Genomic DNA, 27,484 nt, shown 5'->3' with positions numbered 1-27,484 from the left:
ACCTACAACACCAGAAGCACTCTACACCGCTGCATTCTCCACCACTTGACTCTGCACTACTCTGCAGCACTAGATTCTATGCCAATCTACTCTGATTTCACACCAGAAGAGGGGGGAGGGAGGGGCTAAGTTCCTAACTTTGTATGTTTCCTTTAGGCAATTTTCTTTTTTACATATTGTTGACAAGGTGTAACGAAAATCATCAAGAACGTCCACCCATCTCAGAGTTTGTCATTTTCTGTTAAAAATTATTTTTTCTGAAATAAGCATGCCCTTCTGTCAATATTTGTGAATGTCTTCAAAGGGTAGGCTGTTCACCTTTATATTTCATTTGGAGTACACATTATAAGAGAATGCGGTCCAGGACATACTATTGGAGAGAATTGTGCCTACTGAATCCAATATCTCTGGCTGGAACAGAGCTCTGGCAATATTTGATAATATGCAAAAACGTGCCTTGTAGTGGAGTCTGCAGGAATATTTTGACATGAGGGTCAGGGGAGGGAGTAGCCAGAAATAAAGGTTTTCCATATCATTTGTAACCATTAAACAATTGTGAGTCTATCTCTGTAGTAGAGTGGAGTAAAGTCTTATAGACTGGAGTCGGGTAGAGAGGTATGACAAGTGTCGTGTAGAAGAGTGGCACATAGTAGAATTACATAGAGTGGTGTACAATGGAGTGGCATAGAAGGGCGCTGAGTAAAAGGACGCAGAGCGGAGGGGCAAGGAGAGGAATGACAGACAGAATAACAGCAGCAGTATAGCGAACAGCAGCATAAAAGCAAGTGTGTATAATGCAGCGTTGTAGAATGATGTGGCGCAGATTAGAGTGGTGCAAATCAGAGTAGATTGGCATCGAATGTAGTGCGGCAGAGTAGTGCAGAGTCAAGTGGTGGAGAATGCAGCAGCGTAGAGTGCTGTGGTGTAGATCAGACTGGTGCAGAGTAGACTGGCAAAAAATGCTGTTGAGTACACTGCAGTGGAGTGATACAAAGTACAGTGCAGTAGAATGGTGCAAAGTAGAGTGCACAGGCACATTCAGTGGAGGAGAGTGCAGTCTTGCACAGTATAAGGAAGGATACTTCAGTTTTGCAGAGTTGAGTGTCGAAGAGTGCAGTGTCGTACAGTGGTGCAGAGTGCAGTGTCGTACAGTGGTGCAGAGTGCAGTGTCGTACAGTGGTGCAGAGTGCAGTGTCGTACAGTGGTGCAGAGTGCAGTGTCGTACAGTGGTGCAGAGTGCACTGACGTAGACTGCAATTGTGTAAAGTACAATGGTGTAGAGTGCAGTGTCAGAGCAGAATCTTGCAGAATAGACTAGAGTGGCGAAGAATGCAGTGGCTTAATGTAGAGTGGTGCAGAGTGCAGTGGCATAGGCTGGAGTGAGGTAGAGTGGAGTGATGGAGTAAAGTAGAGCAGTGCGCAGAGTATATTTTTCAAGAGTAGAGTGAAGTGGTGCCGGGTTGAGTGCAGCGACTTAGAGTGATGTAGAATGCAGAAGCATTAAGTGCAGTGTATATTATAGTGGTGTAGAGTGGTTCAAAATATAGTGTACTGGTGTAAAGTGCAGTAGCATAGAGTATAGTGGCACAGAGTGCAGAGGCACAGAATTGAGTTTCGCAGCGTAGAGTGGAATGGCGTTTAGTGGAGTAGTGTAGAGTAGATTGTTTCTGAGTAGAGTGAAGTGGCGTGGAGTGGTGCAGGAAAAGTGCAGCAGTGTAGATTAAAGTGCCATAGAGTGCAGTGGCATAGACACAGTGGTGCAGAGCAGATTAGAGTGGTGTAAAGTGGATTGGCCCAGAGTGGCGTGGTATAGAGTAGACTGCATTGGAGCAGAGTGCAGTGGCACAGAGTGGAGTGTTGCAGAACAGAGTGGAGTAAAGTAGAGGGGAGTGGTGCAAAGTGGAGTACTGTAGACTAGTGAAGAATGAAGTGGTGAAGAGTAGACTGGTGTAGAGTACACTGGTATAAAAGTAGAGTGGTGCAAAGTAGAGTAGAGAAGCATAGACTGAATTGGTGTAGAATGCAACGCCAAAGAGGGGGGAGGTGCAGAGTAGAGTGCAGTGACACAAAGTGGCATATAATGGAGTGTTGCAGAGCAGAATGCAGTGGTGTGGAGTGTTGCAGAATAGAATGGAGTAGCATAAAGTGGAGTATACATGGTGTGGTAGCGCACTGCCACTACAGACAACACATTGTCAGTTGAAATGACCATTACATTTGCAGAGACATACAGGTTTACTGATAAACGTATACAGTGCACAAATGATAATGTGTGGAAATGTCATCCCCTAGTGTACTGATTTGTTTTGATCTATTAAAATATTTTCACCACACTTCAGAATTATCAAAAAATGTGCTTCACCTGTGCTTTCCTAATTCTGATACACTCCGAGACATCTTCAGAGTTCATTTATAAGTGTAAAAACTGTGTGCTTGAAAAAAGCCTCTCATTTCACAGCAAGACTGTCACATATCCTTTCACAACAAGATTGTCACATAAATCCTCTCACTTTGAAATCAGAAAAAAGGAAGTAAACACCAAGCTCCCTAAGAAGAGACAGCCTGACATCTGAGCTCTGTCTTTGAATGCACAGCAAATGTGACAAGAACAAGATTTAAAGACCTGTTTACTGAGCACTTTTGGAAGAAAACAAAGAGCAATAGTAAACATGTGCTGCGCCACAGGATGGACAAAGACATGCAAGAGAGAGCTGTCTGGTAGGCTTCAACCTAAATATCTTTCCTAAGGAACCAGTTACAGACACGAAGGAAGTAAAACTACTACTACTACATGAACATTTAAACAATTCTTAGTAACTATCTGGGTGCACATGTAACTGTCCAACAACATTTTCACTTGAGGCACCTTCAATGACAGCACAAAACAGGTTCTTACCTGAAACGTCTCCCACGCTGCTGGTTCATTTTTGCTCTTGGAGCAACTCCATCAACTGCCATAAAGAACACCTTTCTGGGTTTGATGGTCCGAAATAACACCTCCAAATAATGAAAGATATCTGCAAATATCTTATCTTCTGTGATTCTAAAGTGAACATCCTCGTCGTTTGGGTGAGAACACTGATGTATAATGCCATTCATGTCCAAGTATAAGTTATCAAATTCTGGAATCTAAAAAGTAAACAAAACAAGATAATGCACTTGTTTTCTTTTTAATCAAATTACATAATTAGTATACAATTGGTATCTTAGAAAAAATTAAAAAAAATAACAGGCATTGGTAAAACCAATGGGCCTTTTCTATGTAAGAGCAATTGGCTTTGCCAATGTATTTTGGCCATGTTGTACACCAGTAAAGCTGCTGTTCAGCATGGCTAAAGGTTAGTGGCACAGAGGAGAGTGGCGTACAGGTTTGTAGAGTGTCGTGAAGTAGAGTGGAGGGGCGGCAGATTGGAGGGACCGTAGTGTGGAGGGGCCGTAGTGTGGAGGGGCCGTAGTGTGGAGGGGCCGTAGAGTAGTAGTGGCGGCTCATAGAGAAGAATGAAGTGCTGCAGAGTGGAGTACTGTAGAGTGGCAAAGAGTAGAGTGATGTGGAGCACAACAGAGTTGTAGAATGGAGTGGCATAGCAAGGCATAGAGTCGTGGAGTGGCATAAAGTCGACTGGCATTGCCTAGGTTGGTGTGGCATGCTATATAGTGACATAGGGTGGAATACAGTGGAGTATAGTAGAATGGAGGCAATTGTCAGAGTGGAGTGGTGAAAAGAAGAGTGTCAGACTGGAGGGCGTAAAGTGGAGGGGTATAGAGTTGAGGGGCATGGAGTGCAGTAAAGTGTCAGAGAGTAGATTAGAGTCGAGTGTCGCGGAGTGTAGAGTGGAGTAAAGTCTCAGAGTGGCCTAGTGTGAATTGGCAAAGAGTGGCGTGTAGTGTATCGGAGCAGAGTGCTGTGTCTTGCCGTACTGTGGAGGCGCGTAGAGTGCGCTGTCTAATGAGCTTCGACCTAATAATGACTTTGGAAGAAAGGTGGTGAAATAATGCTTTGATTTTGTCAACTAGATTTAGTTAAGAGTTACACAAGAAGAGTCAAAAGCAGAAAATAAATGGTTGTTTTTCCAAGTACATCAAGTTGCAAAACGATGATTCAAAAACCATATCATCTATACGCAGGGCAAAAAACAACATAGCTTAACAAAATTATTTTAAAACATTTTCCTAATGGAACTACAAGATTTTGAGTGGCAAGTCACAAATAGATGCGATGTGAGGCTAAAACAAAATATTTTCAGAACACATTTAAAGTCAGCACCCTGAGAAGAACAGGCCCTCCTTACAAGTTTACACTACACTGGAAAAGTTAAGTTCTACTGGGTGCAGTAACACTTTTAGTAACACTAAATTATTTTCTATACACAGTTTCCTTTGTCAAGAAACAGGAGGGAAATGTGTGCAAAAAATAGGCAACAGTTGGGCAACCACATGCATTAATGGACCTGGTAATTCAAGGCTCCCCATGTATTTCCTAAATATGCGCCCAGTAACTCTTAATGGTTGTTGACTGTGGTGGATGGATATATAGGCAGGAATCAGTAACTCCATGACCAATATTTCCACGTTCAGTTACCGGCCAATTCTTAATGGGCCCCAAATCTGTGCCTAATGGATGGCGGAAAGAGCTCAAATGATAAGTCTACTTTAGAAACTACCTGCACAGATATAGAGGGGGACACAGCTAAGAATTCAGAATGCTAGCAACATTCTCATGAGAGCTGCTATTTACTATGGTATTACTTCTAGTAAAGAGGGGAACACTCAACGCTTTGTGTGTTAAGGAGACACCAGAAAACTGTCCTTTCCCTCCTGAACTTCAAATGGAAGTCTTTGTTGTGTGGAGTGAATACCTCAACAATGTTTCTTTGTATTTTAGAGATCCATGCCATTTCTTATGGTCAGGGCAAGAGCGCACTGTAATAAATCTCACCAGGAAGGGGGAATCTCCAGTTAAGAGACACTCTTGCCTTGCCTTTCGTACTTGAAGAGGGGGATTTACACACATAGGTATACACCTGCCAACACAGCTCTGATTTGCAGGAGAAATGGAGGGCAGTGCTGGCATTACATGGTCTAAATGCTCAAAACTACCATTCACAAAGTAACCTAGGGTATCCTTTGGCAAGGTATGAAAATGCACAATTAGACAGTAATGTGCACTAAGTTTGACTAACTGGAATTATGCTCATAAATGACCACGTTTTTGTTTTTTTTGCAAGACCAAAACTGTTTTCATGCTTCTGGCATCACCCAAGTAGACCATTTTTCTTGGATCTGAACACTAAAAGACCATTTAGATATAGAAAAAAATCAGATATATGTGGCGAAGGCTAGTGTAGAAAAAAAGGTTTCTTTGAAGGTGGAGACTTTTCCTGTGGTAAGACCACGTAATTTCCTTATTGGTGTTCTGAGAATGGATATTAGGGGCTGCTCAGTACAGAACTTAAAAATTCCCAAGATTTAACAAGTCAGCCTACATTTCCAAAATTGAAGGCCTGGCTATTTTCCCTTACAGTGCCTTTTCCAGACTCACTGTCAGATTAAGAAGAAACCAACTAAAGAGACAACCCCAGTCTAGCCAAACCATAACTAATGCATTCAATTCATTGGATTATAAAAGGCTCAGAAGAACTCATTTAGGGCCAGATGTATCAAAGAGTTTTACCCATTCTTTGTCTATGGGAAAATGTGTTAGTACATATGGCCCTTATTGGTTTTCTGCTTTATTTATTAATAATAATTCATTTCACTTTAAAATCTTTATATATCAATTTCCCGTATTTATTATCACAGTTCAGAAAATGACCATAAATCCATCTATTACAGGTCTCATGACTACAAACATATCTCATGTTAAAACCTCAGCCAACCATGAACATGAGCTAGTCGGTATTAATTAATAATCTGATGTTGCTCTCTACTCATGTTCTAAAAACACACCAAACTATTGCCCCAGAGACAAGCTTTTGATCTTTGAAAAACAATTTATTCAGAAATGCTATGCTTTCATATTATTAATTCAATGGATAGACCATTCAGTTGCATCATAACCAGGCATCCCAGAGAATGCCACACAATGCCATCAAGTTACTTGGGACTCGTCATATGTCAGTCAGTGCTACAATCCACTCTAGGTATCACCATATGCCAGGCAATGCCTCCATGTATCTTGAGAAACTAGCCCAGGTATTCCTCATAAACCACCATATGTCATGGAACTCCCATAACATGCAAGAGTACAACCTCATGTCTACACATGCACATGACTACACAGAGGCCATATATCGAACTTCCTTGGCACTATTATCCCTTACCTGCTGGTGAACTGTTAAAATAAAGCAGCCACCTGAATAGGGATGTGACTGGAATTAAACACAATGCAAATTAGCAAGTGATTATCAAAGAAAGAGAAATCCTACGAACAAAAAGTGGCATGTCTGCCTTAGCTGTGGAGGGAGGGAGAGCATCATCATTTATTTATTGTGTGATTACTTCAAATAATTTCAAAAAGAAGAAAAACAATGCACAATATAAATGTAGGAAGAATGAGAAATACATATGTATATGGAGTGTGGCACAAACACACAGTCATCCCTTTAAAGTTCCATAGGAATAAAATATTGTTAGTAGAAGTGTGCCTGAGTGCAGGCCGTATCCATAGCTAGGTCCATAAGAAAATTAAAATTGGAACCCATATATTCATATTCAGTTTAAAACAAGAGTAAGTATCGCAGTATTTTTTTAAAAATCTATTAACATGTTAAGTGATTGTTCAGTTTTGCTTGAAGCAGCATGCTGAACTTCCCAAATTTGGCCAGATCGACTGGTTACTTTAAAGTGAACACTAGTGTTCTAGCCTCAGTGCAGTTTCTTGTGCCATTACGGAGAAAAAGAGATCTTGATAAAGTGTGTCATGTATTTAACAGTGACGGGCAGCAGAACAGTAGATGGATGAAAGTCTCGGATTTGTAGTTGCAGAGCCTTCAACCCTTTATATTGATTAAGGAAGTTCATTTCAGGTTTAGCTCATTTGTCCTTAAGCCAAGAAGTCTTGCAAAGGCAATTTGCGATACGCAAGCTTTCCTGATGGTGCATGCGAGGTATTGTTGTGGAGCCAAATTTTGTATGGTATTTATAAAAGACTGCACCAGCACTTCCTGCACAGGAGTGCTACTCAAGTTTCCCAGGTCACTTTCTTGGGAGAGTGTTTTTATCTGTCTTCTCAGCATAGGTTTAATTGTGATATGCAGCTGTGCTAATTTGATCAATGCTACTTGGTCAATTTGAAGTTTGTTTAGAGCTGTTGCGAGATATTGTGACCAGGGGGTTGTTTTTGTTTAAAAAATATAACCCAGAGCGGATTCAGGGTGTTAGGAGGCGCCACAACTATCCTGGGATAGTATTTTCAGGAAGGCCCCCATCAAAGTCCATTGCTGGCCTTTCAATCCAAAGTCTAGTCTCATCAAATGACTGATGTATCGCGGCAATTTGAAAACTCGTTTCTACATTTTAACTTACAGCTGTTCTATCAGAGCTGTGAATTTGCCGTGGAAGGCTTAGTGACCGTAATTCAATGCTGGAAGGAAAACGGCTTTAATAGTTTGGAGTATTAATCTTGCAGAGGGGCTAGCTGTTAGTTTGTTTTGACTGGCACATTCTTGTTGTTATAAAGGCGGCCTTTGTCTGCAGATGCAGGAGTTTGGCTTTTGGCCTTCCCTTAGCTGTTAATCGAATGCCTAAGTAGTTGTAAATATCCGTGGTGCTGATGGTAAATGGCCCCAACTTCCAGTGCTGATGTCTCAATGACCAACCAGATGTTACTTCTGTTTTAGTAACATTTGCCTTCATTTTGTATGTCATATTATACCTCTGCAAGGCTGTTAAAGCTTTTTGTAGGCCGGTTTTAGAGTGCGCCAACAGGACGATGTTGTCAGCATATTGAAGCAAGGTGACTTTTAGATTTCCAATTTTTGGTGGGATCAGATTTGCTTGTATCAGCATCTGCGACATATCTACAGTGTATAGATTAAATAACAAAGGAGCTAGGACACATCCTTGTTTTAGCCCTTTGGTAGTGGAAATCTCCTTACCTTGCTGATAGTGGAGTTCGACAGCTTTACCCTTACCCAAGTGGATGTGCAGTAGGATTATTGCCCTTAATAGCATTTTGGGATATCCCAATTTCTTAGCTTGCTCCATGGTAAATTCCTATCCACCGCATCGAATGCTTCTGTATAATCCACAAAGCAGGCAAACAGTGGTAGTGATTTTTTTGGCAGCTGCCTCCTGAGCTAGGTAGGAGAGGGCTATGATGTTATCCAGGGTCGAGGAGGTTGCTTTAAAGCCAGTTTGATATAATGGCACTATTTCCTTGGCCTCTGCCCAGTTTTGTAGTTCTTCCAAAACTGCTGAGGTAAAGCCTTTTGCTTCAACATCCAAGAGAGCAATAAGACAGTAATTAGCTGGATCCTGCCTGTCTCCTTTTTTGTAAATTGGATGGAGTATAGAGCCTCTCCAGCTCGGTGGAACTTCCTGTGAGTCAAGACTGGATCGATATAGTGCAGAGAGGATTGGAGATCAAAGCTCATGATCTTCTTTGAAGATTTTTGCTGGGATTCCATTGGGGCCAGGGACCCCCGATGACCTCATTTTTTGCAGAATGGAGAAAGTTAGACTTGGCGAGGGATCAAAGCTCATTGTTGATTAGGATTCATGTGTGTCCAAATCATTGTTTAGTTATTCCGTAAAAAATGAATCTGCTGGGTTCAGTATTATTACGTGTTTTATCCATGTAGCTTCATTTAGCGAATTAATTTGTTGTTCGCTCTGAACCATCTTGTTTTTGATGTATCCCCATATATCACCATGATTATGTTTACTTATTAAGGAATAGATGCAAACTGACTCCTTTTCTGATAATTGGCGTTTTAAGGACCAGATCAGCTGTTTATGTTGTTTTGTATATGTTCATAGTTTTAGCGTTAACTCTTTTTTTTGTTACAGGATTTTTTGTTTTGGCTTGTGATCTTCTCAAGCTGCCAAGTTTCAACTTGCTTTCCCTCATGGGGCGATGCGAGAGGGGCTTTGTGGGATGCCGTTGAGGAATATAAGTGGATCCTGCTTGTTTTAAAAGACAGTTGGTGATATCTGGTAATTTGCCTCACAGTGTCGCCCGTCAGGGACAGTAGAGTTGGGCTGTTTGAATTGGACCTGGAGGTACAAGCTTGTAGTGCTGTGGGACCCCCATTTTATTCGTCTAATTATTTGTGAGTTTTCATCCCCCTGTGAGTGACCTATAGACATATACCTTTCTGTGTTATGAGCAGGAGGTGATCGCTGGCATTTAGTTGTAAAATTCAAAGGATGTCAATTGGTTAATGGCTTCCTCAGGAGCAAAGATATAATCTAAGGTGCTCTTACCCTGAAAGGTTTTGAGAAATGTTTGTGCAGAGGAGCTTGCTTTTTGAGAGTGCTGAACTGAAGTGAGTCCACACATGCTGAATAAAAGTTGAAGTTGTTTGGTGGCCAGGCACGTCGAGTGTTCCTGATCTGCAGTTGTTCCTAAGAATCTAAGGTTAAAGTCCCCACATATTATAATATTGTGGTCTATGTGATCGCAAAGTACTTCGTCCGGGGTGTCTACAAGTTGAGTCATGTTTTCCGTTCTTGCTTGATCGAAGGTATTAAAATAAAGATGAATTATGACATTTTTTGACAAATAACTGTTTAGTGTAGGAATTTCTAATCTTATTATTTGTAGGAATTGGTTATGATTGGGTACTCAGCTGACCTTCGAGTCAAGATTGACATTTACGTAGATCGATAGACCACCAGAGGGTCTCCCGAAGATATTTCTTTTTATTGCTAATTGTTGTATTTTGTAATAAAGATGAATTTTGATGGTACAAAATGTAGGTTCTCTAATAGGAGTATCTTAGCCACATACAGATCTGATCAAGCCAACAGTCAGCTCCAACAGCTTCCTCAGAATCCCTTCTCTCTCACACTCCACTCTGATGTCAGATATGACATCAGTGCCAGAGAGAGATGAGATCCCTCACATTCTAATGCTGCATTCTATCATTACACTGTACCACACACCTTCCCCTTTTTTTTTTTAGAACTATTACAAAACCCATGAGAACAATAGAAACTATATACAGGAAGAAAATATAATACCAAAACAACAAACTGTAAACTGGAATAAAATTGGGTTACATTTTATTTGAAACAACCACACGGTTGAGATTCCAGACCCTACCATCTTTAATTCTCACCGCATTCCTGAGGAGTTTGACCACTTCAAAAGGACCCATAAACTTACTTCCAGACTTGCTAAATCTGGGGTTTCTAATCAAAATCTTATCACCCACTTTCACCTCAACATTGCATGTGCTTTTCCTCCTATCATAGTTTTCCTTTCTTTTCACTAAGCACTTTTCCTCTCTCGCCCTTTCCTCCCTATTTTCGTCACACCATGTAACACACTCATTCTTACCCCAACGCACCCAACCTGGTGCCAAACGTGTGTTAGCTTTCCGTCCCCTGAAAATTTCAAACGGTACCATCCCTGTAGTGACGTGAGGAGAAAATCTATATGCATGGAGAAAATTCTTAAGACCATCTTTCCAATTCCTGCCAGCTGCAACTTCCAACTGTATACATTCCTTTATGCACTTATTGAATCTTTCTATTGTCCTATTACCCTCAGGATGATACAAGGAACATCTTTTATGCACAATACCCCTGGATTTACAGTACTCTTCCATCTCATCTGAAACAAATTGGGGCCCATTGTCCGTGAGAATGGTGTTCGGCAAACCTTCACGGCTGAAAATTTAATTAAAGAAATTAATCACTTTAGTAGTCTCCATGCTACTACCAATCGCTATTTCTGCCCACCTTGAAAATTGGTCAACTAAGACTAGAATATAGTTGCAACCACCTTTACCAAATATAGGTCCTACTACATCCACTGCCACAACATCCCACGGCTTAGAGGAACATTCACGAGTACACATCGGCAGAACTCTGGTTTTATAAACCTTATCACTGTTACAGCAATCATAACATTCCCTTACTCTCCTTTCGATCATAAGATCCATTCCTGGCCACCAATAATTAAGGCGAATTCTTGCTTTAGTTTTACTCATCTCTGGATGACCCTCATGTGCTAGTTCGATAATTTTTTCTCTCAACAATACTGGGACAACCAATTTTGTTCCCCGCAGCAAAATTCCATTCTCCATAGATAATTCCTCTCTCACCTTCCAAAATCCGCCTAACTCTTTATCCCCCTTGACAGATGAACTCCATCCCTCACTATGTTCCTTACACACGCGTTGTAGCACAGCATCTTCCATAACTGCTCTCAACCACTCACTTTGTTCAACAATACCTCTTGTCACATTACACACACTAATGACATCTTGACTTTCTTCTGAACTGCTCTCAACTTCAGTACTCAATCTTGATAGGCAATCAGCAATCCTATTGCTTGGACCTGGTACATAAAACACCTTAAAAGCAAAGTCTTGTAGGCCAACAATCCACTTACTGATTCTTCCAGAGATCATATCCAGACCTCTCTTCATGGACACTTCTACCAGGGGTTTGTGATCAGTACAAATCTGAAACTCTTTTTCCCCACAGGAAATGTTTTAATGTATTAATTGCCCAGAACACACTCAAAGCTTCCTTCTCTATTGTCAAATAATTCACTTCTGCTCCTCGCAGAGTTCTAGAGTAGTACACCACAGGTCTTATATCTTGCTCCCCCAGGTCTTGTAAAAGTACCGCTCCTAACCCTTTCATACTCGCATCGGTCATGATCACTCACATTTCCTTAGGATCAAATGAGCTTAAACTTCCAACTGATGTCAATTCTTTCTTTATACTCTCAAACTCCACTCTGCAATCATCATCCCACACAAACTCCTTCCCTTTCTTCATTAATTTCCTCATGTTTGTGGTCTTGGATGCTAGATTTGGCAAGAACTTTGCTTGAAATTCAACCATTCCCAAAAATGTTAACAGTTCCTCCTTTTTCTCAGGTTCCCGTAGGCCCAAAATGTTCTTAATAAGTTCTTCTTTAGGATACACCCCATTGGGAGTTATTCTATTACCTAAATATTCTACCTCCGGTCTACCAAACGAACACTTTTCAATTTTAAGAGTCAAACCATGTTCTCTTAAAATTCCCCAAACTTTCCTGATTATTCTTTCATGTTCCTCTTCAGTCTGAGCATGTATCAAGATATCATCCTGAAAACATTTAACGCCTGGTTCTGAGCCAAACATATTATACATCAAATGCTGGAAAACAGCAGCAGCTGAAACCAGACCAAAAGGCATCCTTTTGAACCTAAAGGTCCCAAAAGGTGTGACAAAAGTGGTATAGTCCCTTGAGTCTTCATGTAACATGACCTGATGGTAGGCCGACGTGAGATCCAGCTTACTGAAATACTTGGACCCATGTAGCAAAGTCACCATTTCTGTTATATTAGGCAAAGGAAATTGGTCACTCACTACACATTTATTAAGATTCCTCAAATCGACACACAGTCTAATATCACCTGATTGTTTCCGTGCGACTACAATTGGTGATACCCATTCTGATGACTCCACAGGCTCAATGATTCCATCTTTGCACAATCTTTGTATTTCTCTTTCTAAATCATCTTTCATGGCAATTGGTACAGGACGCACTTTGGAAACTACAGGAACTGATCCTTCCTTTATTCTAATGCGGTGGACATATTTCTTAAGACATCCCAATTTGTCACTGAATACATCCTCATAGTCCTTAACAAACTTTGGCCAGACATTTCCTTGGATTTCCTGCACAGGAAATTCACCACCATCCTGCACTTTTTTGATGAATTCATCCCTCATTATCAGAGAAGTTTAGTTAGGATCTAAAATGACGTTCAAGTCTCGTTGATGCGGCCAACTTAACACACTGTCCCCTTTAACTGGAACATAATTCTTTCCAAAAATAGTATTTCCTCTGAATGAAATTTCTGATTCAAAATAGCCCCTCAGTTGGATGGTTTGGCCACCATATCCTCCTGGGATAACATCCGGATCTTTTAAATGTATCTTGTGAGTCAGATTTTTATCAAAAAACTTATTTGAAATTAGAGTCAACCACGCTCCAGAATCAAACAATATTTCCACATCTTCATTTAAGATCGAAATTGTGTGTCTCAGATGATTTTTCCTTTGAGCATTTGCTAAAATCGACAAAATGCAATCTTCCACCACTTTCACCGATGTTGCACTTTTGCTTGACTTACAGCATTTAGCAAAATGTCCCTTGTTATGACACAACTTACATATGCTGTTGATCGCTGAACATTTCTTATATGAAGCAAAGTGACCTGCATTCCCACAACAGAAACATTTCAAAACCTTAGATTTTAACCATTGAGCATGAGTCACTTTATCTTCCCCTTTGTCACCAGATGCTTCTTTACTATGATCTTCTTTTTTTTCATCTATCTTATTTACTGAATTATTCTTTCCTTTCTCTAATTCTTCTACACATGCCAAAGTGTGCTTGACACCCTTTGCTAATACAATGACCTCTTGCAAAGAAGGATCGTTCTTGCTCCACAATTCCTGACGAACTTTATCACTCAAGCATCTCAGCATAAAATGATCCCTTATACGTTCCTCTATGGTTACTCCAAACTTACAAGTAGATGCAAGTTTCCGCAAAGCTGTAATATAATCCTCAACACTTTCACCTGGTTGTTGCTCTCTCATGCCAAAGTGATATCTTTCCAAAATGGTACTGACTTTTGGTAAATAGTGCAAATCTATTTTTTTTTAAAACAAATTTCAAATTCGTTCAGATCTGTTCCCTCATCACCAGTGTCAGGTAAGTTCTCAAAAATTTCTTGTCCTTCGCATCCTAGACAATGCATCAGGAGAGCTGTTTTTCTTTCATTAGAAAGATTAGTTCCACACACCCTGGAATAGTGTAGGAAAGTTATTTTTTCAATTTAGACCATTTTATAGGAGGTTCCCCTGGTGTAGTGAGGAAAAATGGTGAGGGCGAGATGTTTTGCATACTTCCTTGTGATTTATTTCCAAAACGATTTTAAAGTTGAAAAATGTGTGTTAAATATGCTTTTAGTATAAAGCTTGAAAACGACCAAAAATGGGATTATATTCCTATTCACTTCGTTGTATGAATTTATAAACCAACAGATTGTTTTCTAGAGGAGGTTGGAGTTAAGCACCTTCCTATTCACTTCGTTGTATGAATTTATAAACCAACAGATTATTTTCTAGAGGAGGTTGGAGTTAAGCACCTTCCACAACAAAACATGTTAGAAACGAAGAAGATTTGGCTGAAAATCAGATTCTGCACGCTTCACTGTAAGGTAGAAAATCTTCATGAGTGGTTATAAAAAACAAAGGCAGCTATTAAAGACGCGCTAGAGTGTTTCTTAGCGCACACTCATAAAAAGGAAACGCTTGTAAATCCAACATACACAAGGTATAAAGCGTTTCAAATTTCAAAATGAAAGCGTTTCAATCCAAAAAGGGAAAGATGTTTCTCACCGTCTTGAATTAAATATCCAGCTCCCTCAATGTAGAAATCCTAACGGTCTAATTGTCTGGAAATGAAGGCTGGATTAGAAGTGCTGGATAAAGTAAAGTCCCAAAAATATAGTGTTAAGATACTCCTGCACACCCTCGTCGCCAAGTGTAATAAAGATGAATCTTGATGGTACAAAATGTAGGTTCTTTAATAGGAGTATCTTAGCCACATACAGATTTGGTCAAGCCAACAGTCAGCTCCAACAGCTTCCTCGGAATCCCTTCTCTCTCACACTCCACTCTGTCAGATATGACATCAGTGCCACATCAGTGCCAGAGAGAGATGAGATCCCTCACATTCTTATGCTGCATTCTATCATTACACTCTACCACACATTTCGTAATAACCTGGAATAGCCAGTGGAATGGTTAGCCAGGTTTCTTGCAAGCATTGTATAGCCGCATGTTTTAATATCGGTTTTGCTACGTCATAGTTTAAAAGACACTTCAGACCCGCGACATTCCAAGAGATAATTGTCAGATGACGTTTACTGCCCTCGGGTTGACTATTGTTGTTAGGCATATTGCTGATTTGTTCTAAGAAAGGTGGAAGTTTTCCCATTTGTACACCTTTCGTCTCCCTGTTCCAAAGACACTGTTTTAGTGTAGGTCGCTAGGTTGTCATAGGTGCAGAATATGGAGCGTTTGGTGTTCTGCTCATCTGTCTTATGTTGACTTGCTCCTTTTAGAATGCTGTGGGTGCTTGTATTTTGGAGGGGAGTTTCATGAGGTATTTTTAGGGGGTAGGGATATTTGTGGTGGCCTATCGGCTCAACCTTTATATCCCATTCCTCAAAAAGCTGTTTGTTTTTCAGCACCATTTCCGCCAATGCCATAGAGCTTAAAGTCATGATGGTGGATTCTCGATGGATGCTGTGCCCCGGTAGCACTTTGAATGTTATTCTTTCATTATCGTCCAGTTCTATGGTAATTGCCTCGGGAAATGCCTTAAACAGCCTTAGAAGGTTTGATCGATTAAAATATCACGGTTGCCTTCAGAGCTATATTGGGGTGTGAGGACTAACTTGATGGTAGGAACCATGTTCATTGGTTCAGTTACTCCCTCAATATCTTTTGCCACTCTCGGTTTCTTCCTGCTCAAGGTATCCAGTTGTAGTGCAACAAATAATTGGGCCGAAGGCCCTGGCATTTCCGGGATGTAATGAAGAAGGCCAACACTAGCCTCTGCAGGAGTACTCAGTCTGTTTTTCATTGGTGATGTTGTTGATGGCCCCTAAGCTTGTTTGGTATTATACTTTGTAGTGTGGTCATTTTTATGTATCTTTTGCGCATTAGCTTCAGGCGTTAGGCCTTTGTGCACTTTGCCATAGATGTATTTTATTCCTTTGCTTGCAGCATAGAGCCTCTGTGCACTTTGCTCTAAATACATTTTATTCAGCTTCGTACTGTTATTTTTCAAATAGCCAGTTCTATGGTCTTGTTTTATTTTTTATATCACACTGTTTAGCCTACTTCAGCACTGGAATTCTCAAAAACACATTCTTGCTCACTCTGTGCTTCAGTCAAGGATACAGTCTGGTACATTGCCGATAGACGTGGTAGGAGTTTAGTCTTTGGATGGCAGATATACATTCTTGCGTAGGGACATTTTGTGATCACACTGACATGTTAGTTATAAAAACACTTCCTTGTCCTAATACACGGAAGAGGGAGATTCCAACCAGGGAACCACGACTAGACGCTGACTGCCCTGTTGCAGATGCTGAACCAGATCACAGGCCTTTGCTCAGGTATGAGGGTTGATGTCTTCCCAGGGAATCTGAAAGGCAAGCTTAGAGCTTAACATGCTGTGCTCGAAATAGAACTGACTCAGAGAGAATGTAACCTATTAACACTATGATAGCGTTATTCTTATGTTTCACTCTCCTTGTGACTATTTCAATCCTACTGTGTTGCATGGTTCTGGTTATTGTGGCTCACGCCTTAATATCTAAAATGCTGTTGTTTTATTAAAACAATCTATAAAACTCAAACTGCCTTTGTCATTTGTATATGAGATCATACTGTAAATAAGAGAGCTGGTTGGTATCTGAGTGACCACGACTTCCCTGAGAAGTTCTAAAGATGTCATGCGTTCGGCTGCCCAATCATCCCTTCCCCTTGGGAGAGATGAAGCACTGCTAGTTAGCCGGAGCAAAACCAGATTTAAGGTGGCAGAGGTCCTTCCAAGTGGGTAAGACTTAGTCCCCCACACCAGGAACGACCCTGCTACCTAGAAATCCCGTAGTCTCATTTAGGATAATGAGAGCCCAAGCGACAACTTATCATACCGTAAGGACAAGCTTGGGCCAATGATTACATTGTTGATAGACTCAGGGTTGAATAGCTATATCAGTATTGGGTTCAATAAGTTCTATGCTAGTGCACTTCTTTTTGTGTACACTGGCTTGGGCCAATGGCAGCGTATGTTGATTGTCAAATGATTGCCGATGCTTCTGTGTTTCGTCGATGTTTCTGTCTGTCTTTCTAAATTTAAAGATGGGATATGTGCTTGATTCATCAGGGATAGCCGCTGAGTGTTCGGTTCTTTGCAGCGCCTTAAGTGAATCTCGTCTTTTTATTCTTGGATTTTTTCAGCCTTTTAATGGCTCTCTTTGAGTGTGGTGCTGGCTGAACTGGGGCACTGATATATGATAGATCATTTGATCACTTCTGGTAAGGATGACAATTTATCCATTAATGGCTTGCAAGCACATATCGCTGTTGTGTTGTCAGTACGTAGACCTTTTTGTTCCAAAGCTATAAGCTTTGTTTCTATTTTATTGATGGAAGTGGCCAATGCATGTATCAGATCCAATTGCATTTCAAATTTATCCGATTGCCAGGTAAGAGCATTTATTGTTGCTGTCAGAGTTGTGATGATTGATGCCAATAAGTTATATGATCTATGCAGGATTGAGTTGTCAGAGAAGTTACCTTCATCTGGGCTCCTAAAGAGTCCGACTGGTTTAAGTTATGGAGTAGATGTTGTTGGATACCATGCCTGCCACTATGCCTTCTAGCGCTGTTGGCCATCTGTCTGTTTTCCGCATTAGTGTGCAACAGCTGATCTAACTGTCCCCTGATGTGATGAGGACTGGTTCTTTCCAAATAAGGGCTGCTTATTTGCGGTACAGAAAGGAGAGTGTCTGCGGAGCCGTAATCCTGATTGTCTAAAGCAGAGTCAATGAAAAGGACACCTGGGGGGCTAGTCTGGGTAATATGAGAAGAGTGGAAAACATTACCTTGTTTGTGCCAGTCATCTTGGTTTGTAATTATTTTCATTAGTATGTTACCTGTGACACTTTTTGATGATATTTCTAAAACGGTGTCATCCCTAAGACTGATCAATCCATTCTGGCACAGGTCCCGACCAGTTGCCAAGCCTTGCTTTGACATTTTATTAAGATCTGGATTATCCTCTGTGGGGAAGATGTTCTAAAGGTGATGAGTTTCATGTTTGTGCTTTTATGAAAAAGTCCAAAACTGACTATTGGTCCGTTCCTTTTGCTTGATTGCCCAGTGTTGTTTTTACTGTGACCTTATTTGACTGTGGTCGATCGCTATTTTGTACTGGGCAGGTAGTTGGCTCACTGCCAGTTATTCCAGCTGTCTCTCCAGTAAGATTTTTGATATAATTGGGTTGAGGCCCCCTTTGTAGCATGAAGGGGTCGAGCGGCTGCTGAAGCATCCCAGGCTGAGCGCTGGTATTGTTATAAGGGCGTGACCTTCTCCGCATTGTTCCTCGTCGCTTCCTTTGATATGTGATTGATGGTGCTCTCTGCCGCTCTAAGGTTGAAAGACAGGTGTTCCTGAAGTGCCTTGCTACTGCTTTGATAGATCAACGGAAAGACAATAGGTTAGAGATTTTCCAAGCATGCAGGTGTGGGTGTAGACTTGTTTGCTTTGGTTTTGGCTTGGGCCTTAGCTGAGCTAGTCTCTGAGTTAGTGTCTATTTTGGACTACTTTATCTCTTTGGGCTCTTTAGACTCCGTGTATTGCCCTTGGCGTTGTGCAGGCTGGGCATAATTGTGTTTGTGTTGCTGGAACTGTCCGGCTGGACTAACCTGTGATTCCGAGTGGTCTGCAAAAGGCTCCAATGGAGATTAGGGCTTGGGGTTGTTAGAACTAACAACTGGAGGTGCGATGGTGCTTTGAAAGAGTTTACTAGAGGATCTGCTCCTAACTTGAGAGCTTCTGGTGCTGTTTTATTTTTCTTTTCTTTTGTGCATTTATGACTCTTTGGGTGGGGATCTCCGGTCCTCCCGCAAGCCGCGCCCTGCCCTAGCTGGGCTGCTTCCGCGGGTTTCTGGGGCACACTCTTGGTGGGGCCGACTAAAACCTCCATGCTCAATCCTCAATCTTTCAGTCCTTTAGTGCTCCACATGCCTTGCCATGTGCTCCACTTCCACTTGCCTTGCGCCTTGACCTTCCTTCTTGTCCCCCAAGAGTCAATGCTTGAAAAACACAGCAGTTCACTTGTGAGGGCTCTAGATGCTTATAGGAGCTTGTGGACGATTGGGTCGATACTTGTGTCGATGTCTGTGATCAAAACACAGACTGCACAACAGCACAGCAACACAACTGTCAACAGTTCACCAGTGAGAGCTTGAATCTATGCCTCGGATGTTGCAGCAGGTTGAAACAGGGACACTTGATGTCCGTCCCGCTGTGTTGCTCCGTCCAGGTCTGGGTTCTCGGGGGGGGAGCACTCATGGGCCTCTGTGCTCCATGTGCCCCCGAGTTTTTCACCCCCCACTCATCTCGTCCACCGTACAATCCTGAACCACACTCCTTGGGCCTCCGTAAGGCACCTCAGGGCTACCTCCTGTCCCCCCCCCCCCATGTGCAGGCGGGTAGGTGGGAGAGTTGATAGGTGCTGAGGTGCATGGGGGGCTGAAGTGACTGGGGTGGATGGTGGTCAAAGATTCAGAGGTGCTCCGAGCTCTGCAGCTGCCGAGCTCTGTGCATCGGCAACACTGCATCCCTTCAGTAGAGCCTTTGGAACAGGGAGAGCACTTCATCTAGCTGAAAAGCAGGACCTAAGTAACCGTTCCCTAGGATCATAGGACCCGGTCTACAGATCTGAGGCTGATAAAAAAAATTCAACAGACTAGACACAGAAAATGATTCAGATCCCTTGGTAGTCAAGCGTTGGCTCTATTTACTACTACAGGCCTACACTGGACTTCACAATGTAGGAAGAGGTTGTGGGCTCGGCAGAAGCTATGTGGTGGAGCTGTATGCTCAGATGACCACAAGACCTGTTGTGTGGTTCCTATTTTGGTAATAAGACTTAGTGTTTTAGGGTGGCAGCACCACCGAGTGTGGGTGACAGAGTCAGTCCCACACCACCTTGGAACCTGTTGGCCTAACTGTTTGCTAGCCTACAGAGCCTCACCCAACCATAGAAAGGAAGGATGATTTGTGGCAATCTAAACCTCACACTCTGACTCCTCATGGAAGCTGTGGTTAACAGGTCATACCCATTTTGCTCAGTTACTCAGAGATGCACACATGCCAAGGCAGCACAAGAGATGCAAAATGGATTTCAATGCATTTACTGAAGCAATTGCATCTTACTATGAAAAGCATAAGCTGTGTTAATTAGGCAGATTAAACAAAAAAAAAGAAATGATCACTACAATTAGATTGAAGAAGATAAACAATCCCACCATTTTTGTATGATCCCAACAGCCTAAAGTTTCCTACCTACACCCTATGTCTAAAATCTGACAGCATAGCAGTGGTAACCCTTCTGCCTATCTCGGTCTAAGAGAGGGACCCTGATCCCCTGTCTGAAGAGGTTGACAAGGGTCTGCTAGGTGTCTGGATGGCAACCTCTCAGGTAGTTGTAGATTCAGCGCCAGGATCATTAAAGCTGTCAAAAGAATGATGTGCGTCGCACTAAGGTCATGACAGGAATGCCCTCTGTCCCCTTTAGGTCTATGCGGTGCTTATATAATAAATCCTGCATTGGTCTAATAACAGGCTTGATGTGCTACTATGTCTAGGAACTGGGGACTAACCCCTGAGCTCCTGGAGTGGCAATACAAGTTAGAATATCATGTACCGAACATGACAGCCTTGATAAGGGCACAAACTGAAATGTGTACAAAGGGCTGATAAAATGTCCAATGCGAACAACTAGGTCTTCTCAGAATGAGGCAGCTGATTAAAATATAAAAACAACGAGCGAAAAGCTGGCTAGGCTAAAAAATATGAAATGAATAAAAGCATGTCTATGTGTAAAAGGCACAAGCTACGGGCCTAATGCTAAAACAAGGGTGTCCAACCCAGGCAGTAGGGAGAACGCACAAGAGACTCAAAGAGGTAGAATCACCCACCACAAGATAGAGGAAAGGGAGAGCAAAGAAATGTGGGGACTCATACTGTCCATCCTTCCACCCACCACAAAGGAAAAAATAATCAGGGACCATGCAATGAGAGGAAACAGAGTGCCATGAAAAGAGAGAAAAAAAACACAAAGATGTTGAATGGAATTCTTGAAAAGGTGTCAGCCACTGTCAATCGTTCTACTGATTTCCAGTTCATTATTATTTTGTCCTCTGTTCCACTCTAAACAAGGAACAGCTATATCCAAATCAGACTTGGTCCTGCTCCAGTAGGAAAAGTCCAGCCCTAACTGCTACGCCAGATGCAACTTAGATGGGAACACAAGCAACCCAAGACCAGTCTAGGTCCTTTTAAGCCTCATCTGTCATCTCTCATAAAACAGCTCAAATCCTGTGGTACAGAAAGCACAGGATACACATATTGGCATATGCATTTCACTTAAGGCAGTGGGAGTGGAGCTCCACATGCAAGCTGAGTAAGTGAGTAGGTTATCCTCAGCAATACCATATATGTAGCCTGTTGCCTGACTAATAATATAGCAGCGTATGTAGATGAGGCAACAACACAAGTTTTGGGGAATCAATAAATATTTGTGTGTGTGTGTATGTGTTTAGAGCAAAGATGCCAAGGACTGATCTGTAATTGTTTAAGACAAGGTGGCTGTTAAAAATGGGGTCTCTAGCTAGCAGTCGGTTTGCACCCTGTCCACGTAGGGACCCTCACTCTAGTCAGGTTAAGGGAGATACCTGCTCAGATAACCCCTGCTCACCCCCTTGGTAGCGTGGCACGAGCAGTCAGGCTTATCTCAGAAGTAATGTGTAAAGCATTTGCACATAACACACAGTAACACAGTGAAAACACTACAAAAGGACATCACACCAGTTTTAGAAAAATAGCCAATATTTATCTATTTAAAACAAGACTAAATACAATACAAATCCAACATACAGTAATAAAAATATGAATTTTGTAAGATTTACTCAAAAATACAGTTCCTTGAAGTCAATAACTCCACCTGGGGCTATCACAGCGAAGTGATCAACAAAAATAACAGTTCAGGCCGGCCGCAGTGTCGCGGGCCAGCTACGGTGTTAGGAGGACCCGCAAACAGTACCATGGATTTGTAGGGCGTCGTGATCCTCCCAGTGAGCTCTGGAGAGTGGTGTCTGTTCCAGAGTCGGTAGGCCCTTGAAGTCACACATGTTGCAGATCAAACTCCGGGCTGATGAAGTCAGGAGCGCTGGCGTGGATGGTGTCGGGGCAGCGGTGCAAAGCGGGGCGATGCAACGTGCGGTGCCCACAGGTCACGGTGCAGTCAGCGGCTTGGTGACGGCGTTGGTGAGAGCAGGGATGAGGTGTGAAGCGGGCCGTACAACGTGCGGTGCCACAGGTCATGGTGCAGGCAGCGGCGTCATTGTTGCAGCAGCGCTGTCTTCGGTAGGCCCAAACCAGTGGTGCGGGATGGGACGGTGCTTCGTGATCCTCATGAGCAGTGTCCACGGGCCACGGTGCAGGCAAGGATGCCTGGTGACGACACTGGAGTTGATGGTGTTGGCGTCGGTGGACCTGGGCTGCGGTGCGGGACAGGACGGTGCTTCGTACTCCTCACGAGCGGTGTCCACAGGCCACAGTGCAGGCAGCGGCGCCAGTGTCAGCAGGAGCGTCATCGTCAGGGAGGCTCAGGCTGTGGTGTGAGCCGGCGATTCCAGAGTGCGGGGTCCAAAAGTAGCGGTGCAAGCAGCGGCTCAGTGAAGTCATCTGATGACAGCAGCGCAATGGTTTCTCCTCTTAAACAGCACAAAACACACAGTTCCCATTGCTGAAGGTCAAGGAAACAGAAGTCTTTGGTGTCCCTGAGACTTCCAACAGGAGGCAAGCTCTACTCCAAGCCCTTGGAGAACTTTCTCAAGCAGGACACACAGCAAAGTTCACCCTTTGCACTCTTTTCAGGCAGAAGCAGCAACTGCAGGCCAGTCCAGCAAAGCAACACATCAAAGGGACAGTACTCCTCCTTCAGCTCTTCTCCTGGGCAGAGGTTCCTCTCGATTCCAGAAAGATTCTAAAAGTCTGGGGTTTTGGGACTTCTTCTTATACCCTGTTCTGCCTTTGAAGTTGGCAAACTTCAAAGAAAAGTCTCAAGTGTTTGCAAGATCTTTCCTTGTCCAGGCCAGGTCCCAGACACACACCAGGGGGTCGGAGACTGCATTGTGTAAGGGCAGGCACAGTCCATTCAGGTGTAAACGACCACTCCTCCCTCCCCTCTAGCTCAGAGGGCTCATCAGGATATGCAGGCTACACGCCCGCCCCCTTTTGTGTCACTGTCTAGAGAAGAGGTGTGAACAGCCCAATTGTCAAACTGACCAGGATGGGGAATCCACAAACAGACAGAGTCACAGAATGGTTTAAGCAAGAAAATGCCTACTTTCTAAAAGTGGCATTTTCAAAACAGACAATTTAAAAACTAACTTCAATAAAAGATGTGTTTTTACATTGTGAGTTCTGAGACCCTAAACTCCAAATTTGCATCTTCTCTCAAGGGGAATCTGCGCTTTAAGGATATTTAAAGGCAGCCCCCATGTTAACCTAAGAGAGAGATAGGCCTTGCACAGTGAAAACCGAATTGGGCAGTATTTCACTGTTAGGACATCTAAAACACACTAGTATATGTCCTACCTTAACCATACACTGAACCTAGCCCCTGGGGCTACCTAGGGCCTACTTTAGGGGTGCCTGACATGTAGTAAAAGGGAAGGTTTAGGCCTGGCAAGTAGGTATACTTGTCAAGTTGAATTGGCAGTTTAAAACTGCACACACAGACACTGCAGTGGCAGGTCTGAGCCATGGTTACAGGGCTACTAATGTGGGTTGCACAACCAGTGCTGCAGGCCCACTAGTAGGATTTGATTTATAGGCTCTTGGCACCTCTAGCGCACTTTACTAGGGACTTACCAGTAAATCAAATATACCAATCATGGATAAACCTATCAACAGTACAATTTCTATAGGTAGCACTTGCACTTTAGCAGTGGTAAAGTGTGCAGAGACAATAAACCAGCAAAAACAGACCTGAAAAAATAGGAGGAAGAAGGCAACAAGTTTGGGGATACCCCTGCAAAAAGAGCCATTTCCAACAGGGACAAATGGAATCATGTTTCTTTTAAAACCTCACTGACAAATGTAATATCCCATGAACTCCCATATCGACTGCCTTTTACACAATATTTCAAAAGTCAGAATTTACAAAACTCAGTCACTAATGTGCTATATCAAAGTAATAAATCACACTAATATTTAATTAAGCGAATTAATTAGATTGTGTTTATCCAATATGCAAGAAGTACGAGACAGTAGGATTAGTTTCCACACAACCTCAGGTAAAACTGTACAGAAAAGCAGGGACAACTAATGAAATGTTACATGAGCATGGAACACAAATTCACACATCATGTGTTAAACGTATTCATGGTGTTATAAAGAATGAACCCACAGCAGAATTTGATTTAATGTAATACTTTAAAAATGCAACATTCGCTACGTTGGACATCTTGGTCCTGAAGGGAGCAAAATCCAATTTAACCAGTAGAGAGAGAGCGAGTGTGCTACTGAGAATACGCAGATATGGAAAATCGATGCAGAGAAATAAAACAATATAAGAGATGTGACAACCCATTTAACATCGTCAAACAAGTTGATAAGAAGTAAAAACAAGGAAAATATGTACAAGTAAGGTTAGAGAGGGTATGTGATCCAATTGCCCATTGACCACACCTATACAATGTAAGCCTAAAAGAAAGATACTATAGCAGCTCATTGATGTTTGGTGGATTTGCCTGAAAATCAGGAATGAGATTTTGATGTCCATGTAATAAACATGGGTAAAATAAACTGCCAAATGAACCATTACTGGTGCTACTGGATGCCAAGATTGAGATCCATGGCACTCTAACATAAGCTTATAAATTGAGCAGATATTATTAACAGTGTGAATTAAACATGCAAAAGATGCTCAAACACTTTCCCGGGTGCAGGAGTAAATCCAGATATTTACGGAGACACTGGCAGGGAGGGGTACGATGTTAGTTACTGTAATTTCATACCCATCTATAACAATTGTGATACATATTGGCATCAAAAGCAAGGAATGAATGTTAAAATCTCATGTCTCTGGTTTGAATTTTAGGCACTGGGTAAACACCCCAACTCTCAAAAGCAAATAGGTTTCTCAGGCATCTGAGTCTTTCCGGATGGCATGTTGATCGTACCTTTGTCGCCGAGTCAGCTGTTTATTTTGAGCAAGAGACTTATGGCACTTTTTTTTGCATACCATTCCTCTCCTGCTGGAGATGGGATTGCACAGACCGTATGAGCAGAGTGCTGTGCTCCTGGCCAATATAATTTGATTGCTTACAATGGTATTATGCTTCACTTAATATTTCTGCAAGAATAATGCATTAAATTATTAGCTCCTGTATGATTTCTGTGACAGGTTCTCTTGTGGAACGATAGGCCGTCAGCCAAGGTTACCGAATAGCTCCATGTCTACACCATGTATTTATTTTGACGGTTTAATGCATTCTGGGACTTACTTCTTGTTCAGTTCATTTGATCCAAATCCGTCACCACAATTGATGATAACAATTTGTGAAAGAAAAACCATGAACTGGAGAACAGAGCCCTTGGAGTAGTAACTTTGACCTCAACGGCTTTGTTCACCCACTCATGGCTAGCAGAGGAGGTATGAAAAGGTTTCAATTACTGACCAGTTATTATATCACTTAGAGTTCCTTCTTCCTCGCAACGACATTATATAGCCACCCTCAATAAAGTCATAATGTCGAGCGGTTCAAGAGGGATGAACGACAATAAACTATGGGGCTTATTTACAAGCTTATTGCGCCGTAGGTGCGTCCCTTTTTATATAGAAAAAATGACGCACCGACGGCGCAAGGGGCTTGTAAATAGGCCCGGAAGTCTTCTGAGCAGGTTGTGCATCTCGAATGGATGGAAAATGAGCAACTTATTTTACTTATGAAAAGGAAATGGTAGCAACAACGTATCTCTCTTGGGGTCAGGGGCATTCGTCTAGCTGTAGGAAGGATCGTAACCAGCTCATGAGAGCGTGAGTTTATCCTGCCAGGCGATGGGCGGCGTGACACAGTCATCTGTCAGATCCAAAGGGAGAGCGTCCATGTCAGTGAGGGGGTAGCGGGGAGTTCCAGTACCGAAGAAAGTAAATTTCACTCAGGTCCATAAATGTATGGAGGGAGAGTAATCGCAGCCCCAGAGAAGGGAGTGAGAGCGTCCTTAATGTCGGGTGAAGACGAGAAGGTACAGTGCCAGCTACAAGAAGTAAACCTTAAGATGCATTTACAATTCGAAACATGTAGCAAGGCAGATTGTTTTAGACGTTGACAACCAACTTCCAAATGTCTGACTGAACAGTAACATCCGTCGTACACAGTTAAGTCCACAACTACATGGAACATATGTAATGTTCGATCTGCGATGTCGCCTGTATTATGTGCCACGCAGTCAAAAAGGTGAGCACAGAATACTGTGACAGCCTCTAAGAACACAAGTCACACGCTTCCAGTGTAGGAGAGAAAGCGGAAAGAGAATACTGACTGTAGGTAAGAGAACGCAAGCAACATGCCAGTCCCCAAAGCAAAGGGACTCTGCCACTGTAGGAGAGTAAATAGAACCAGTCACTGTTTCCAGAGCTGTCACCCTCATCGCTTACCTGGTGCTCCTTCACCACTTCGCTCAGACATGGGTACCGCTCTGAGATCCAACGATAGAACTTGGGGACTCCCATGGTGTCTGCGTCGCACTTTCCCTTTCTGACGACTCCTGTCCCTACTAAAGCTGCTAATGCCCGAAAGCAAAACCAGTACTCTGCCGCTTCCGGCGCGGCGCTGATGACAGACAGTTCAAAAACGGCTTCAGAGCGACTGACGGCAAAATGTAGTTATTTGACGTAGATGAGGGACACACATGTGGCAAGCGTGGCGGCCATCTTGAAATTGTCTGAAGTTGAATAATATACCAAAAACGTCCACACGTATCCGGTTATTTTCGCTTTACATGAAATAAAAGTATGTTAATTTCGATTAAATCTATGTTAAGTAGACTTATGTTTGATGTTGCTTTGGTTTTCTAATATGTCTTCTAAATAACGTAGTATAAATAAGATGTCAGCTGATTTCTTTGGATAAAGCCAAACCGTTAGGAATTATCTGTCTTTTAATGGTGCAATTTATTAATGTCTGTTTTAATATGAAGAGTTTTCATAACATTACTGTATGGCTGGGACACAGCTTGTTGGGAGTTGCCTTTTGTGGTGCATCATACATACATGCCAACATGATTTTAGACCAGGAACTAGGGATATTTTGGAAAAAACGGTGGACGTATTTTCCCCATTGACTTCTTTCGAAGCAGAGGCAGTTTTAGGTGGGAGACAGCCAAAATAAGCAATTTTTATTTAAAAAACCGTGACACTCCCACC

At 42.4% G+C, this 27,484-nt stretch overlaps 1 protein-coding gene across 1 annotated transcript in view; it reads right to left on the bottom strand.

Annotated features, from left to right (window-relative positions):
• The window catches only part of XRN1 (5'-3' exoribonuclease 1), an 838,379-nt gene extending 811,485 nt beyond the window's left edge, over positions 1-26,894 (bottom strand). The window contains exons 1-2 of the mRNA XM_069213922.1: positions 26,717-26,894; positions 2,897-3,129 (exon numbers count right to left, since the gene is read on the bottom strand). Coding sequence (XP_069070023.1) covers positions 2,897-3,129; positions 26,717-26,791 — 308 coding nt within the window. The 5' untranslated portion in view covers positions 26,792-26,894. The remainder of the gene's footprint in view (positions 1-2,896; positions 3,130-26,716) is intronic.
• Positions 26,895-27,484: the final 590 nt, after the last annotated feature.

This window comes from Pleurodeles waltl, chromosome 11 (assembly GCF_031143425.1).
Source record: "Pleurodeles waltl isolate 20211129_DDA chromosome 11, aPleWal1.hap1.20221129, whole genome shotgun sequence".
Lineage (NCBI taxonomy): Eukaryota > Metazoa > Chordata > Amphibia > Caudata > Salamandridae > Pleurodeles > Pleurodeles waltl.
This window is presented reverse-complemented; position numbering and strand designations above follow the sequence as displayed.